This window comes from Rana temporaria, chromosome 3 (genome assembly GCF_905171775.1).
Source record: "Rana temporaria chromosome 3, aRanTem1.1, whole genome shotgun sequence".
In the NCBI taxonomy this organism is placed as follows: domain Eukaryota; kingdom Metazoa; phylum Chordata; class Amphibia; order Anura; family Ranidae; genus Rana; species Rana temporaria.
In genome coordinates, this window is record NC_053491.1 from 409729059 (window position 1) to 409743304 (window position 14246).

The window sequence follows — 14246 nt, forward strand, 5'->3', positions numbered from 1 at the left end:
AAAAGTGACACCGGAGGGGGGGAGGGTTCCGATCAGCGGGACTCCACTTTAGGGTGGAGGACCGCTTTAATTGCCCATCCTTAGGCCAGAAGAATTTGGATAGTTTGGAAATTTGCAGATAGTTTTGAGGGAGATAAATGCTTTAAAATAGGTCATCTAGGTACTCTGTGACCTGAATGCCCTGGGTTCCTAAGAGTATCAGTGAGGGTGCAAACACCTTTTAAAATACTCTGAGGAAGTGCCTGAGTACCTTATAAGGGCTCTGGGCAGAAGTGGTGGTAATATCTCCTGCAGACTAAGATCTGAATTGTGGATAATATGCCCATTTTGTGCATCTTAGCCGGGGTTAGGTGAGATTGGTGGAACATTTTTTGTTGGATTAGCCTGTCCCTGGAGGATATAACAGAAGCCTTAAAAGTGTCACAGAATTCAGACCAGTCATCCTCCGTCATAGAGATATCTAGGGAGTCCCATTTTGTTGTGAAGCCTTAAATCTAGGGTTGGAATTTGCCGCCAGAGCTAAATAATAAGTAGAGATAAGTTTTGTTTGGTCCGGGGATCGCATGAGTTTTTCTAAGTCAGGAGTCAAAAGCGGGTTGTCTAGGGAACCAAACTGAGCTTGCACAGCATGTCTAAGCTGGTAGTAAAAGAACAAGCAAGTATGTGGTAAGTCAAAGTCATCCCTCATCTGGGTGTAAGATTTAAAGACCTGGGGGGTGTATATGTGGCATAGGTATTTGACCCCTCGGGAGATCCACCTTTGAGGGTCAGGCAAGGAGTCCAATTCCGGAAGGAATGGATTAAACCATAATGGATTATTTGGAGAGGCCGACCATGAACCTGGGGCATGCTTGAGTGTCACAGTTTTGAATAAGGATAGAGAGGTACGCAGCATGGTCAGTCCAGGTTCAGGTGGGGTGCATCCACGATAGACAGTGTTATGTAACGTTTCGAACGATGAGACCATGGCACCTTCAGTGGTGGTGCAGGCATTGTTCGAATCAGGGTGTAACCAATCGTGAATATTAACCAGTTGAGATGCTTCATCATAGTAAAGGTAAAAATCAGGGAAAGCTAAGCCTGCCAAGTGTGATGGAAGTCGAAGCGTCCCCAGTGCTACTCTAGGGGGCTTACCATTCCAAAGGAACGCTATACAAATCGAATCAGTGCTCTTGAAAAGTGTTTTGGGAATTTTGCAGGGGGCTTTAGCCAGGACATACAATAGTTTGTGTAGATATATCATCTTTAAGACGTTGGCACGCCCCATCAAATCCAGGGGTAAATCCCTCCATTGCTTAGTTTGGGTCTGCAATTGAAGCAGTACAGGGCCCAAGTTATTGGCAATATATAATTGAACCACAACACCTAGGTATCTAAAAGAGGTGGCTACCTGTAACCTAGAATCTGAGTGAGTTTGTAGAGCAGGAGTCTGATCTATGGGGAAGATGGTGGATTTCTCCCAATTCACTCTGAATCCGGAGAAGTCCCCAAAAGTAGACACTATTGTTAACAAGTTAGCAATAAAGTCCCGAGAGTCAGCCAAGTACACTAATGTATCATCTGCATAGAGAGAGATCCGCTCCTCATACCATTTATGGGTAATCCACAAAGGAGTGGAGAAGTACGGATCCGAATAGCAAGGGGCTCCATAGCCAGGGCAAACAGAAGGGGCGATAGAGGGCAGCCCTGTCTGGTTCCCCTGGTAATCTGAAAGGCGTCAGTAACCTGTGAATACGGGCGAGTGGCATGGTATAGAGGAGTCGGATCAAGGGAATAAGCCGAGGGCCCAAGCCATACAACTGCAAGACCCGAAACAGGTATGGCCATTCCACACTGTCAAAGGCCTTGCAGATGTCTAGGGACACCACAATCTGAGTCGACGGACAGTCGTGCATAAACATCAAGTTATGGAACAGTCTGCTAATGTTCATCCTGGTCGACCGACCCAGTATGAAACCACCTTGATCACTTCCCACCAAGTGAGCAATCACCCTGTTCAGACTGTTTGCCAGAGCCTTAGCCAGAATTTTGGTATCGACATTTATAAGGGATATCGGTCGATAAGAGTCACATTTCAGCGGATCTTTTCTAGGCTTAAGAAGATTGAGGGGGGAAGTACCCCTTCCTTCAATGCCGCATTATACGTCTTCAGCAAAAGAGGGCCAAGGAGGTGTTGAAATTTCATATACCATTCCACTGGAAACCCGTCCAAACCTGGCGACTTATGAGCCGGCATCTGTAAGATCGCAAGTGAAAGTTCCTCCACAGACAGCGGTTCATCCAACTCACCCCGAACGTGATCCATCAATCTAGGGAGTGATATTTGGCTGAAATAATCATCAAGCTGTGTCTCTGAGTAGTCAGCTCTGGAGGTGTAGAGGTCCCGATAAAAGGAAAGAAAGGCCTCTGCTATATCCTGAGGGACAGCACTAATCTTATTCTCTGAGACTGATATCCTAGAAATAGAGTTAGGGGCACAATCAGCTCTGGTAAGATATACGAGTAGACCCGCTTTGTTACCATGCTCAAATGTCTTCTGTGTGACATAGAGCATACGTTTTTTAGTGAGATCCAGTAAACAAAGTTCATATTCCCTGCGACTATGAAGCCAGGGGGTCAACGTAGCCGCAGAAGGCCGTTTAGAGTACTCAGCCTCCGACTGCACCAAAGCCTGTTCTAGTTCCTCAGTGCGCTGCTGGTTATTTTTAAGCTGGATACCCATAATTGACATAAAGGTTCCTCTCAGCAATGCCTTGGAAGCCTCCCAGGCATTGCTGAATCCAGTGGTACCCTGGTTCAGTCTCCAGTATTCAGTCATACCCTTTTGACACTCTACCTGCACAATCTCGTCCTCAAGCCAGTAGGAATTCAATGTCCAGACCCAAGGGCCAGCTTTTGGCAGAAGGAGGAGACCAACCAGCAAAGGGGCATGATCCGAAATCCCTCTGGGCAAATATGTAATTAAATGAACCAGTGGAAGTACATCCGCCGGGGAAAATGCCATATCTATGCGAGACATAGTATGAAAGGAGTCCGAATGACAGGAAAACTGTCTGTCATCTGGGTGCTTCAAACGCCACAGCTCAGTAAGGGCAAATACCTGGGTCCAGTCAACAAAGGAGGGATAGGGCCTGCCCCCACCCCGCAATCGGTCCACCATAGGGTCAAGTACAGCGTTGAAATAACCTACAAAGAGCAGGGGACCCGGGGCTCTGGATAATAACATTAGTGATAGATGGGAGAGAACCTCTGGAGAAAAAGGTGGAGGAATATATATATATATTTACTAACGTGAAAATTGAGGAAGCTATACGGAGGGTAAGTATAACAAATCTACCTGCGGGATCCGATTTCACATGCAAAGTCTCAGCCGCGAGGGCCTTTGCCACCAAAATTGAGACCCCGCGTGAGAAACTGGAGTAAGTGGCATGATATTGAGTAGCCAACCAGGGACGTTTAAGGGACTTTAGCTTAGATCCCATAAGGTGAGTCTCTTGAAGACAGATAATATGGGGTTTGTGTTTTTTTAAATAGGAAAACATTAGGGACCGCTTGTGAGTTCAACCCTCTAACATTCCATGAAATAAGTTTAACCGTGTCCGCCATGAGTAAGTGCAGTTAGTACGGGAACAATGCAAGAATAATATATAATGTAGTACACCACAGATAATATCCACCATGATACAGTGTATAACAGGGATGCATTAGTAACAAAAGGCTATTTTTCATAGGAGCAAACTTATCAACCAAACCTCAGAGTGGCCGGTCATTCTCTGCATCCAGAACACCGCCAAAGTACACACCCCCACCCTGCTCTACTAACCCCAACACAGTAAGCATTGGATCCCAAAACAAAATCCCACCCCCTCAGCAACAGGCATGAGAGGGAGCAAGGAGCCCTGTGGCCTCGCCACCTACTAGTACCAGGGGAAGTGGTAGTTCCATATGGGCTCCCAAATGTAATGGAAGTGTCCATATTGCAGGATCTGAAAGAAATTGAGACTAAAAGGCACAAACAGTGATAAGTGCAGGTGGCACTTTAGTGATAATAACCTACAGGCAGTGCAAAGGGTATTGCTGTTAAAGTTCACATCAGATTTGTCAATAGTGCAACAGTGGCCTCAGCTGAAAAAAAAAAAAAAAAAACACGGAAGAAAGCCAATAAAACTTGGAAGTGAGGGGATAAAGGATAGATAAAAACCCCAATGTAAAGGAAAAATAAAAGGTATAACCCCCACCCTCCTTCTCAATAGGATTAGGTCACAGTTAGGTCCAGTCTCCGATCACTGGAGGGAAGGCACAGGAATAGATTCCCAGAAGACCAAGCCCCTTAAGGCAGGTAGGAGAAATGAAGGGTCACCTTGAACCTCAGGAACTGTCACCTGTAAGTTCAGTTGTGACGGTATCTGGGGTGTTTCCCAAATCTTGCATCCAGCCAGGACATAGCTTCTTTAGGACAGGAGCAGAAGTGAGCTTTGCCTTCATATACTGTATGATCCTCAACTTAGCAGGGAACAACATTGCATAGGGAAGGCCTTCGTTGCGGAGGCGGTCTTTCACCGCAGCAAAAGTTATGTGCTGGCGCTGTACCTCAGCAGAGAAATCCGGATAGATGGAGATGTTATTACCGTTGAACTTGAGGGGACCTTTTTCTCTGGCCAGGCGTAGAATATTAACCTTGTCCCGGAAATTCATCTTGAGGGGAGCCCCAGGTTGCAACCTTGGGGGGGCCCCAGGTTGCGGCAGTACGGTGCGCCCTTTCAATTTCAAAGGTTTTGGAAAATTCCTCCATCCCAAAAACATCACGCAGCCATTTATGCAAAAATCTCTCTGGACGGGAACCCTCTGATCGTTCCGGGAACCCAACAAAGCGGAGGTTGTTCCTCCTGGAACGGTTCTCCAAATCATCCAGCTTAGCTCTTAGGGCCCCCAACTCATCCGTGGCCGTGCACACATTAACAGAAAGGGGCTGCACAACGTCCTCCAGGGAGCTGACACGACCCTCCACCTCCCCAGTCCTATCCCTTAGGTTTTGGACATCTTGCTTCAGATGGAAGAAATCAATATGGATGCTCTCCATCTGTAAAGTGAGGGAGGACTTAACATCCTTAATGACCACCAGGATCTCAGCCAGGGTAGGCTCAGCAGCGGAGGGGGGGGGGGGGGCTCAGTGATGCAGAGTCCTCTGAGTAAGCCAGAGACTCAAAGGACTCATCCTAAGTGCAGAAAAGAGCAGGTCCTGTGCTGCGATTGGAGCAGGCTGCGGCGCGGCCTCGTGCACTGCTGGAGGATCGGCGCCATCTTGCCTCTTAAACCGGGCCAGTTGCTCCGCCGTGGATTGGGGCGCCGGGGGCCCGTATTTGTTCACCATCATGCCTGCCTGGATCGGGTGCCCGCCGTCCTTAGGAGCAGAACGGTGCCTCTTGGTACAGGATTGAGGGCAGGATGCCTGAAGGATAGCTGTACAGAGCCGGAGCTATGGGATCACGCTGCCGCTCTCATGGACTCCAAGCCATGCCCCAAGTTCCATGCTTGATGTAAAGTTACAGTATTGGTCCAATAACCAGGATGAAGATCTTACCTTTCCATGTCACTGGTCCATATATTGGCCCCACCTTTGCCAATAAGCATATCCCAAAGCAATATTCAAAATCTGGGAACTATAGGAATGAACCCTAGCCGGGTCCTTTATAGCACCCTGTAGCTTGCTTCACTTTGTGCCAAGATGAGCTTCTAACACAGGTTTTGGTGCCCCAAACAAACATTACACACAGTGGGGTTGTCAAGGTCAGGGGGCCAGGCTCGGAGAACAGTAGAAAGTCTCCCACAAGCCAGCTGGATAAGTAAAGAAGCAGGTCACCCTGGCTGATGCCACAGGCTGACCCGCAGAGTCTAAGCACTAACCAGTGTTCATCAGAGCCATCTGGGTTTTGTTGCTTGTTAGTACCTGGTCACGGTCCTCAGGGTCACCCCTCTAGGTGGCGAGCAAGCCAGGGTCCAGTAGCATAACAAGCAGGTAGGGATCAAGCAGAAGCGTAGTCAGTAAACAAGCAAAAGGCCAATAACAAGTGGCTGCAGGTTGTGATCATGCCAAGATTGACAAGAGCAATATATTGGCTGGAGAGAGCACAATAATCTGGCATACTGGAAGTGCAAAGGCATGGCAACAATGGGAAGTTTGTGGGAGGAGCAAAGGTTTAAAGGTTCAAGAGAAACTAGGTTCAAGGCAAGATTGTTTAAGGAATTGTCCAGGCTGCTGTCCAGCATCCTAGGTGGCTCAGCAAGAAGAGACACTGCCAGACACAGCAGAAGTTGCAGATTCATACCTGGGTCCTGACAGGGGTCCAGGTACTGTCCTCAAGGTTCACACCCAAATATTTGGACTGATTTGGAAACTGCTAGGTATTGCAAGGCAAATAGCAGTCAAATGTTGATAAAAGATTTGTATTTAAAAACTTTGATGGTTTAAAAAAAAAAAAGAAAGAAGCTGCACTGTATGATTAAGATGATAATGTTGACCCTACCCAGGACTGCTTTTACTTAGTGCCAAGGTGAGCTCCCAAGAACGCACATAAAAATGCGATGCAGAAATCTGCACCAAAATGATGTAAATAGTGCCTTACTATACAAGCATTGCAGAACTGACTTCTAAAGGTGAAGAAGATGATTTTTATGCTGTACACTTATACGCACAGGCATTTTACGATGGGATAGCAAATGGAATGGCAAAAAGGGATAAAAAGGCAATATACTTTTACTTACCAATATTTGGGTGCTTTAATAGACGACAAATCCGGGCTTCTCTCTCTAGTTTCTGATGATCTGTAGAATGAGAAGAGACATATACAATTAATTCACAGGTGCTATGCAGGTTGCTGGTGTTCATAATAAAGAACTTGTTGGCAGGATGGAAAACAGTCATTTACTGTGTGTCTCAATCAGAAAGCAAAAATAAAAACCACGCAGGATGCCTAAAAATCATATACAAATTTGAGATAGCGGCTGTCACAATTCCATAATACAGGGTATATATAACAAATAAACAAAAAAAGTGCAGTGCACTGTGTGTGTCAAAATGCACTTTAATGCTTTAAACTACTGTATACATTAGTACATGAGAACATGATCATAAGTACATTGCTGGTGCTCAAACCAGATCTTTTCCTTTTGTTTATTTTAGTTAACAAAGTGTTTCCCTTTTTTGCTTCCTTTTTTCCATTTGCTTTTAAATAAAGCTCTATCCTCTTGTTAATCCAGCTAGGCATGCCACAAAGATTTTTTGCATTCACATTAAAAGGCCTTCAACTACTTGAGTTGGAGAAGACTAAAAGTAAGAATGGGTGAACTCTTTGTTTTTCCTTTCTCATTTTGGCTAATCAATATGATGACCATAGTTAAATGGTATCTAGTTATTGGTCTTACATGTTATTGCCACAATTCCCTGTTTGTTGACCATGTTTTGTCACAAATGCATGCTTGCTACCCATGCTACCAGTTTGTTGCCCACATACTGTTACCACTGCTCATTTGTTTCCCACATATTTCCATAAATACCTGTTTGTTGCCCATATATTGTTGATTATATATTGCCAGATATGCCTGTATTGTCAGTTATGTCAAGTATGCCTGTTTTATATATATATATACACAGTATATACACAGGCATTTTTCGTTGCATTTCTGTTTTAAACTGAATGTTTACAAGGTATTTGTTCACGTATACTTTAAAGCAAACATGATGTTTTTTCATAAATGGGTAAAGCACAGGTTTACTTTAAGGAAAATAACTAAATAATTTCATAATATTAACCCAGTCATGCACAATATTTATGTTTATAAAAGCTACACAATAGACCATTCATAAATCTAGTTCACAGATATGTTAGTTACATGTTAAACCTGAGTAATATAATTTTAAATCTGCATCTGTACTTTCCATCTGGGACCTACATTACATGTACCTGAAATTACAGCCTAATAACATACCACCATTAACATGGACATGATGCTTAGATTTAGCGGTAGCATTCTCTTCACATGTTCTGTTATTTTAAGAGATCTTTGTATCTGTTCATAGAAATTTGTTAGCTGTGCCAGATCCGTGCCCCTAAGAGGTAGAAGTATGCAGAGCCTGAGAACCTACGTCTAAGTTACTGCCTATCTCATGTCTGTATGATAGTTCATCTTGCAATCCATATAAGCTCTTTATAATAGCAGACTGCTGCAAGTCATTTCTTAGCTTAGCAGCCTGTCCAAGTCAGCTGCAAGTATGCCTGTGGGCCTGGTGGTTTATCCCTTATTGACCTCTTCATTCCCTGGGCTTTGTGGCCAGGACCCTTGTAAGTAATGATTATGTTAAGTATTGTAACATGATTTGAAGTCTTATTTTCAGAAAGCCACTGTTATTACCAATTTGTCCAGTACCTAGTTTTCAGATCTCTAAAGTCCATTCCGAATAGCCAAGTAAGCCATTTCAAGGTTTAAAAATCCTTAAACGGGTAGCCTGGCTTCCAAATTAGTTGCAAGCACATAATTCATCATGCAATCTATCATTAGGTCCTTTCTGAGTATTATGAACCAAGAAACTTTCACTTCTCTCTTCAAAATTATGTTAACCTTCTTTGGTATTCAGACCATACATAAAAGTCTACTGCTGCTTACCATACACTGATTTGTTAAACATTCTTTGTTTAACCCCCTTAGCGGTAAACCCGAGCGTGACTCGGGGTAAGTTTTCAATGTTAGGATCGGTATCCCCGAGTCACGCTCGGGGTGGACGTGCAGAGTGTGCAGCGGCGCGGCTTACCTGCTCGCTGAATCCACAGGCAAGTTACTTACCTTGTCCCTGGATCCAGCGATGCCACCCCGCTGTGTGAGCGAGCGGCGTCCTCGCTCGATTCACAGTGTCCCCGTGTGCCGCCGATCTCCGTTCCCTGCGACGTTACGACGCACGGGGGCGGAGAACGGCGCCAAATTCAAAAAAGTAAACAAACACTATACATACAGTATACTGTAATCTTATAGATTACAGTACTGTATGTAAAAAATACACACCCCCTTGTCCCTAGTGGTCTGCCCAGTGCCCTACATGTACTTTTATATAATAAAAACTGTTCTTTCTGCCTACAAACTGTAGATTGTCCAAAAGTGTCCCTTTATGTCAAAAATGGTTTTAGATCAGCTAGAAAACAGCGATAATAAATTATAATCACTTGCAGAATTGTGCGATAGCGATTTGTGGGGAAATTCGTCATAAAAATAAATAAATAATGACAGCGACAATTCTGCAACTGAGCAAATTTCAGTGATTTTGAGTTGATTACATTATTGAATAATTTTTATTATAATTATATTATTATTTGTTATAATTATTTATAATTATTTATTATATTATAATTTATAATTTAGTTTTTTTTAAAAATGTCATACCCGGGATGCCTACAAGACTCTTTTTTGGTCAGATTTAAGTGAGTTATTCCTAAAAATTGCAGGCCTACAGTACAAATCACCAAATTTCCTTGCAAAATAATTGTACCGCTTTTGGTACGTAATTCCAGACAGAATCATACCGCCAGGGAGGTTAAAGAACAAAACATACTGGCTAGTTGTAAGGCCATTGGCCGGTTATCAATCAACTTGTGTACAACTAGCCTGTCTGTTTTTTCCCAAATGATCAGCGCCGCTGGCTATAGCCAGTAACACTAAATAGTGTTTTCTGATGGCAGGGAAGGCTCCCCGCTGTCAGAATACAGTAGCTCACTGGGAAGGATTTCCCCATCCACATCAAATGTGTGGATTATGGATTTGAGGCATTTTCTTCCCAATCAACCTGCTGGGCTGCCTGAGTGAGACTTTAACTTAGGAAGTAGGGAAATAGGGTAAAGAGGGTAACAAGGGTTAACACACCTAGCTATGTCATTTCCAAATAACCATTTAATATCTTGTGATTAGTGTGCCACAAAATCGTATTACTTATTAATTTATAATCCAGGTCATCAGAACATACTGTACATATATGGCTTGTAAATCTCTTAGGCCTCGTACACACAACCGAACATGTCTGCTGAAACTGGTCTGCGGACCAGTTTCCGCGGACATGTTCGGTCGTCTGTACGGCCGACCGGACAATTTTCCGGCGGATCGGACAGGTTTCCAGCGGACAAATGTTTCTTAGCATGCTAAGAAACATGTCCACTGGAAGCCTGTCCGTCGGACATGTTCGGTCGTCTGTACGACTCACCGGACATGTCCGCTCGGCCAAAAGCCCTCGCATGCGTCGAAGTGATTTGACGCATGCGTGGAAGCATTGACCTTCCAGGGTCGCGCAGGTCGCCGCGTCATCGTTGCGGTGACGGCGCGGCCACGTCACCGCGTTCGCTGTCCGCGGGAAATTTGGTCTGATGGTGTGTACAGCCATCAGACCAAAATCCGCCAGCGGACATGTCCGATGAAAATGGTCCGCGGACCGTTTTCATCGGACATGTCCCGTCGTGTGTACAAGGCCTTAGGCTTCATGTACACGGAACGTTGTTTAACCTCTCCTGAACAATTTAAGCCTTTGGCGTTTCAAATGCCTCTGAACATCCGTCCTGAACACATTATTTTGTATTAAAAAAAAGCTTCTAAACTCAACTGCCTAGAAACGACTATAAACGTCCCTGTGTACATGTACTGATAAGATAACATAGAGGAGAGCTCAGGGGCAGCTGAAAAAAATGCCCAACTGCTCCTAAATGTCTGTTTACCAGCAGCAGTGTACATGAGGCCTTTTAGGTTCACTGGTATTTGAACATACCAAAACTCATTTCTATGTCAGCTCTTAAAGATGAGCTTCGCCCTGGTAACAAAAATGTAAAAGTCAGCAGCTACAAATACAAAGCTTTTGGGTGAAGTTCTGCTTTAAAGGTAGCTGTTCCCTTAGATTAATAGTAATCTGACCCGGTGGTTGCCCATAAATCAGGGGGGAACAAACAAAAAATCAGGGGGGAAATTACTTGTCAACAGTATTGAATTGACCTTTTCCTCATTACCGAACTAACCATGCCTTGTTTCACATTGTGTCTTTGTGCGAGGTCTGCCATCATGACGAAGGCTGGGCTTTGCTTTCTCATGTTAGAGCTGCTCTCTGATGACTGGTAAGCTGATAACTGGTGGGGAAATATTCAAGAAGCAGCAGAAGAGTAGGATGAAGCAGGAATATGTATGCAGGTAGGTCTTTAATAACAAATTGTTTTCCAGCAAGCAGCTGCCTATACAACTAAAGCTGGCATTCTGCCATTCAGAAACCTTGATCCAACATAACCACTCATGGGAATTGTTTCCACCACATAGTATGCAGCAACAGTCATGAAGAATGGGGAGCCTATTCTCCTGAAACATGTTAGCTTGATGTACATGTTGCTATTTTTTTTAAGCGTGCACAAACCATATTTTGGAAGTGATATTTCTTTAAACACCGGGCGCTCCTTTCTTTTTTTCTACAGTAAGTCTACAAGCTTAAACGACATTAAGGTCGCACAGAAAAGGCAGCAGCCCAACCCCCAAGAGGGCCCATCACCACCATCCATCACTGGGCACTTTCCACTGGAAGGCATTCTTTCCATTTTGCCCACAAAAAATACACACTCAGGACCAGGGACCAATCTAGTCAGTCCAGCGCGTTTTCTAACACAAGCAAGCAGCATGGCAATGACATCATTAAATCTCACTTCAAATCTTGTGAGATTAGCAGCCAAAGGCAGCAGTGACTCTCACACTACAGATATACAGCTATGGGGCTGTAGGCACAGGAGGGCCTGGGCACCCTCACTTGCCAGAAGGTGCACTACTATTTTTCATGTGGATTTCAAAAACAAAACTGCATTTTTAGGGTACTGCTTAGGCAATTTTGTTTTATTTCTAAATGATTAATAAGCTCCCTGGGGGTAGGGGCTGATGTGAATGTACAATGTATATGTAAAGCGCTGTGTAAATTGACGGCGTTATTTAAGTACCTGAAATAAATAATAAATGAATACATTTATATTATAATAAAGGATCTAAATGGAGCCAACAGTTTGTTCAACCCTTTACAAAATAAAATGAGACAGTGCTGGTACAATACAATTCAATACAGTAGGGCTAGGTGGGCCCTGCTCTAAGAGCTTACAATCTAAAGCTTCCCTATAACATAGCAGGTCTTCACATTCTCTTACCTCCCAACTTTCTGAGATGGGAATGAGGGACACCTATCAGCAAAAGTATGCAGGCATAAGACACTCACCTTGCCACGTCACCTTAAAGGAGAATTTTACAAAAGATAAGATTGGTTAAACACACAAGTGCTTTTTTAACACTACTATACCTTTATATTGGCTTTTGGAATTTACAAATGCACCCATTTAAAAATCATATGAAAGGTTTAGCACTGGGAAACACTTTTTGATAGATAAAAAGTGCATTTTATATACAACTATAGAGATCAGACCAAAATGAGGGACAAATGAGGAGGAATGAGGGACAGAGGAACATTGTTCCAAATCAGGGACAGTCCCTCGAAATCAGGGACAGTTGTGAGGTATGCATTCTGAGTTCAGACTCACTTCAAATGATATGTCTATAATTAGCTTACTATAGTCAAGTAAGTAAAGACTATGATTCATTATATTTATCAGCTTGCATTTCTTATACATGATGAGACAAGATTGTACATTGGTGCCCATTCATAATGTTTTTTGACTAAGGTTGTCTGGTTGCCAGCCTGGGCCTGTTCAAGTAGAAATGCTTTAAAGCGGAACTTCATCCAAAAGGGGAAGTTCCGCTTGTCTGCCTCCCCCCTTTAAGTTTTGGTATTTCTTTATTTTTTGAGGGGGAGTGGGTACCTTGTTTTGACAGGTACCCACTCCCACTTCTGGTTGGATCACTGGGCCGATCCAAGCAGAAGTTCGACTCCCTCTCCTTCCACCTCAGCCTTCTGGGACACATCACAGGTCCTAGAAAGCTGTGGGACCATTCACAAACCGCAGCATGGCTCACGCACACACAGTGAGAAGCCACAAACAGTCACAGCCGTTTTCCCAAAGTAAACATGCCGGCATCTGAACAAGAAGATGGCTCGGGTGAGGACAGCGCTGGATCCCTGGACAGGTAAGTGTCCTATTATTAAAAGTAAGCAGCTAAAGTATTTGTAGCTGCTGACTTGAAATTTTTTGTTTTTAGGGAGAAGAATGTTTTACAGAACATAGATCATGTTAGTTCAGGTATCAGCTGAATGGAAAATTGGAGAGAAATTCCACCCAGAACCAAACATTCTGATATCCTAAAGCTGAACCCAACAAAACGGTTCATTTAAATATATTCTTCAATATCCACAAAATGTATTTTGTGTTCTGGTGCCTATTCAAACCTTGGTGAAAAAAGAGTAACAGGGACATCATCACTGTGCTGCACATAACCTGTGCAGAAAGCAGAGATGTGGGAGGGGCCCCTAGAGGCTACCCACTAGCGGAGGGACCAGATGCAAGACCAGTCACCCTGCACAAGGGGAGAGAGAGAGCAATAGTGATGGTCTTTATTATAGGAAGCTCCTGCACAGAGGCAGATTTTCACATTTTGTACTGCACAGATCTGGAAGAAATACACAAAACACACCAAGATTCAATTAAAGCAGAACTATTGGCTTTGGGGAGATTTAACTTCACTTCCTGTCTCAAAGCCAAAATAGGAAATGAGAGGAAATCCCTGCAAATTAAATTACATATACCCAGTGAATGGACTGGCCTCAGGTGATACACAGAGATGAAACAAATCACCCTACATAAGTTGTTCCTGTCTACCTGAAGTCTTCTCTTCTCTACAGTTGTTTTAAGTGCTGAATATTTAAAGCTTTTCTCAGAGAGTTCAGAAAAAAAGGGTCGGAGAGCTGAAGTTACACTCTGCAGAGCTCAGTGAGGAGAGCTCTGAGAGCTAATTGGAGGGAAAGGAGCACACACCCCTTCAAACAGCACACAGGAAGAAAGCTGAGGCTGTCAATCTACTGGAGGTCCCTCCCCTGTCACCATTTTTCTCTTGGTGATAGGATAACTTGTCAGAATTACTTATGTTGATAGAAGAAGAATGAGGCAACAGACAGAAATTATATTAATTGAGACAGGTACACAATATAGAGGGTTGTGATTTGTTCATATTTCATGCATGAGGTTTACAACCACTTCAAGGGAAACAGGACAAATAGAAAGGGTGAACCTCCCTAAGGCCCCTTTCATACT

The 14246-nt window shown here is 43.7% G+C and overlaps 1 protein-coding gene across 23 annotated transcripts in view; it reads right to left on the reverse strand.

The window, feature by feature from the left end:
- Positions 1–14246, reverse strand: part of CAMK2B (calcium/calmodulin dependent protein kinase II beta) — a 219548-nt gene that overhangs the window by 100623 nt on the left and 104679 nt on the right. For all 23 annotated transcript variants that reach the window (XM_040346001.1, XM_040346006.1, XM_040345999.1 and 20 more), the window contains exon 3: positions 6763–6822. In XM_040346001.1, the coding sequence (XP_040201935.1) occupies positions 6763–6822 (60 nt within the window). The remainder of the gene's footprint in view (positions 1–6762; positions 6823–14246) is intronic.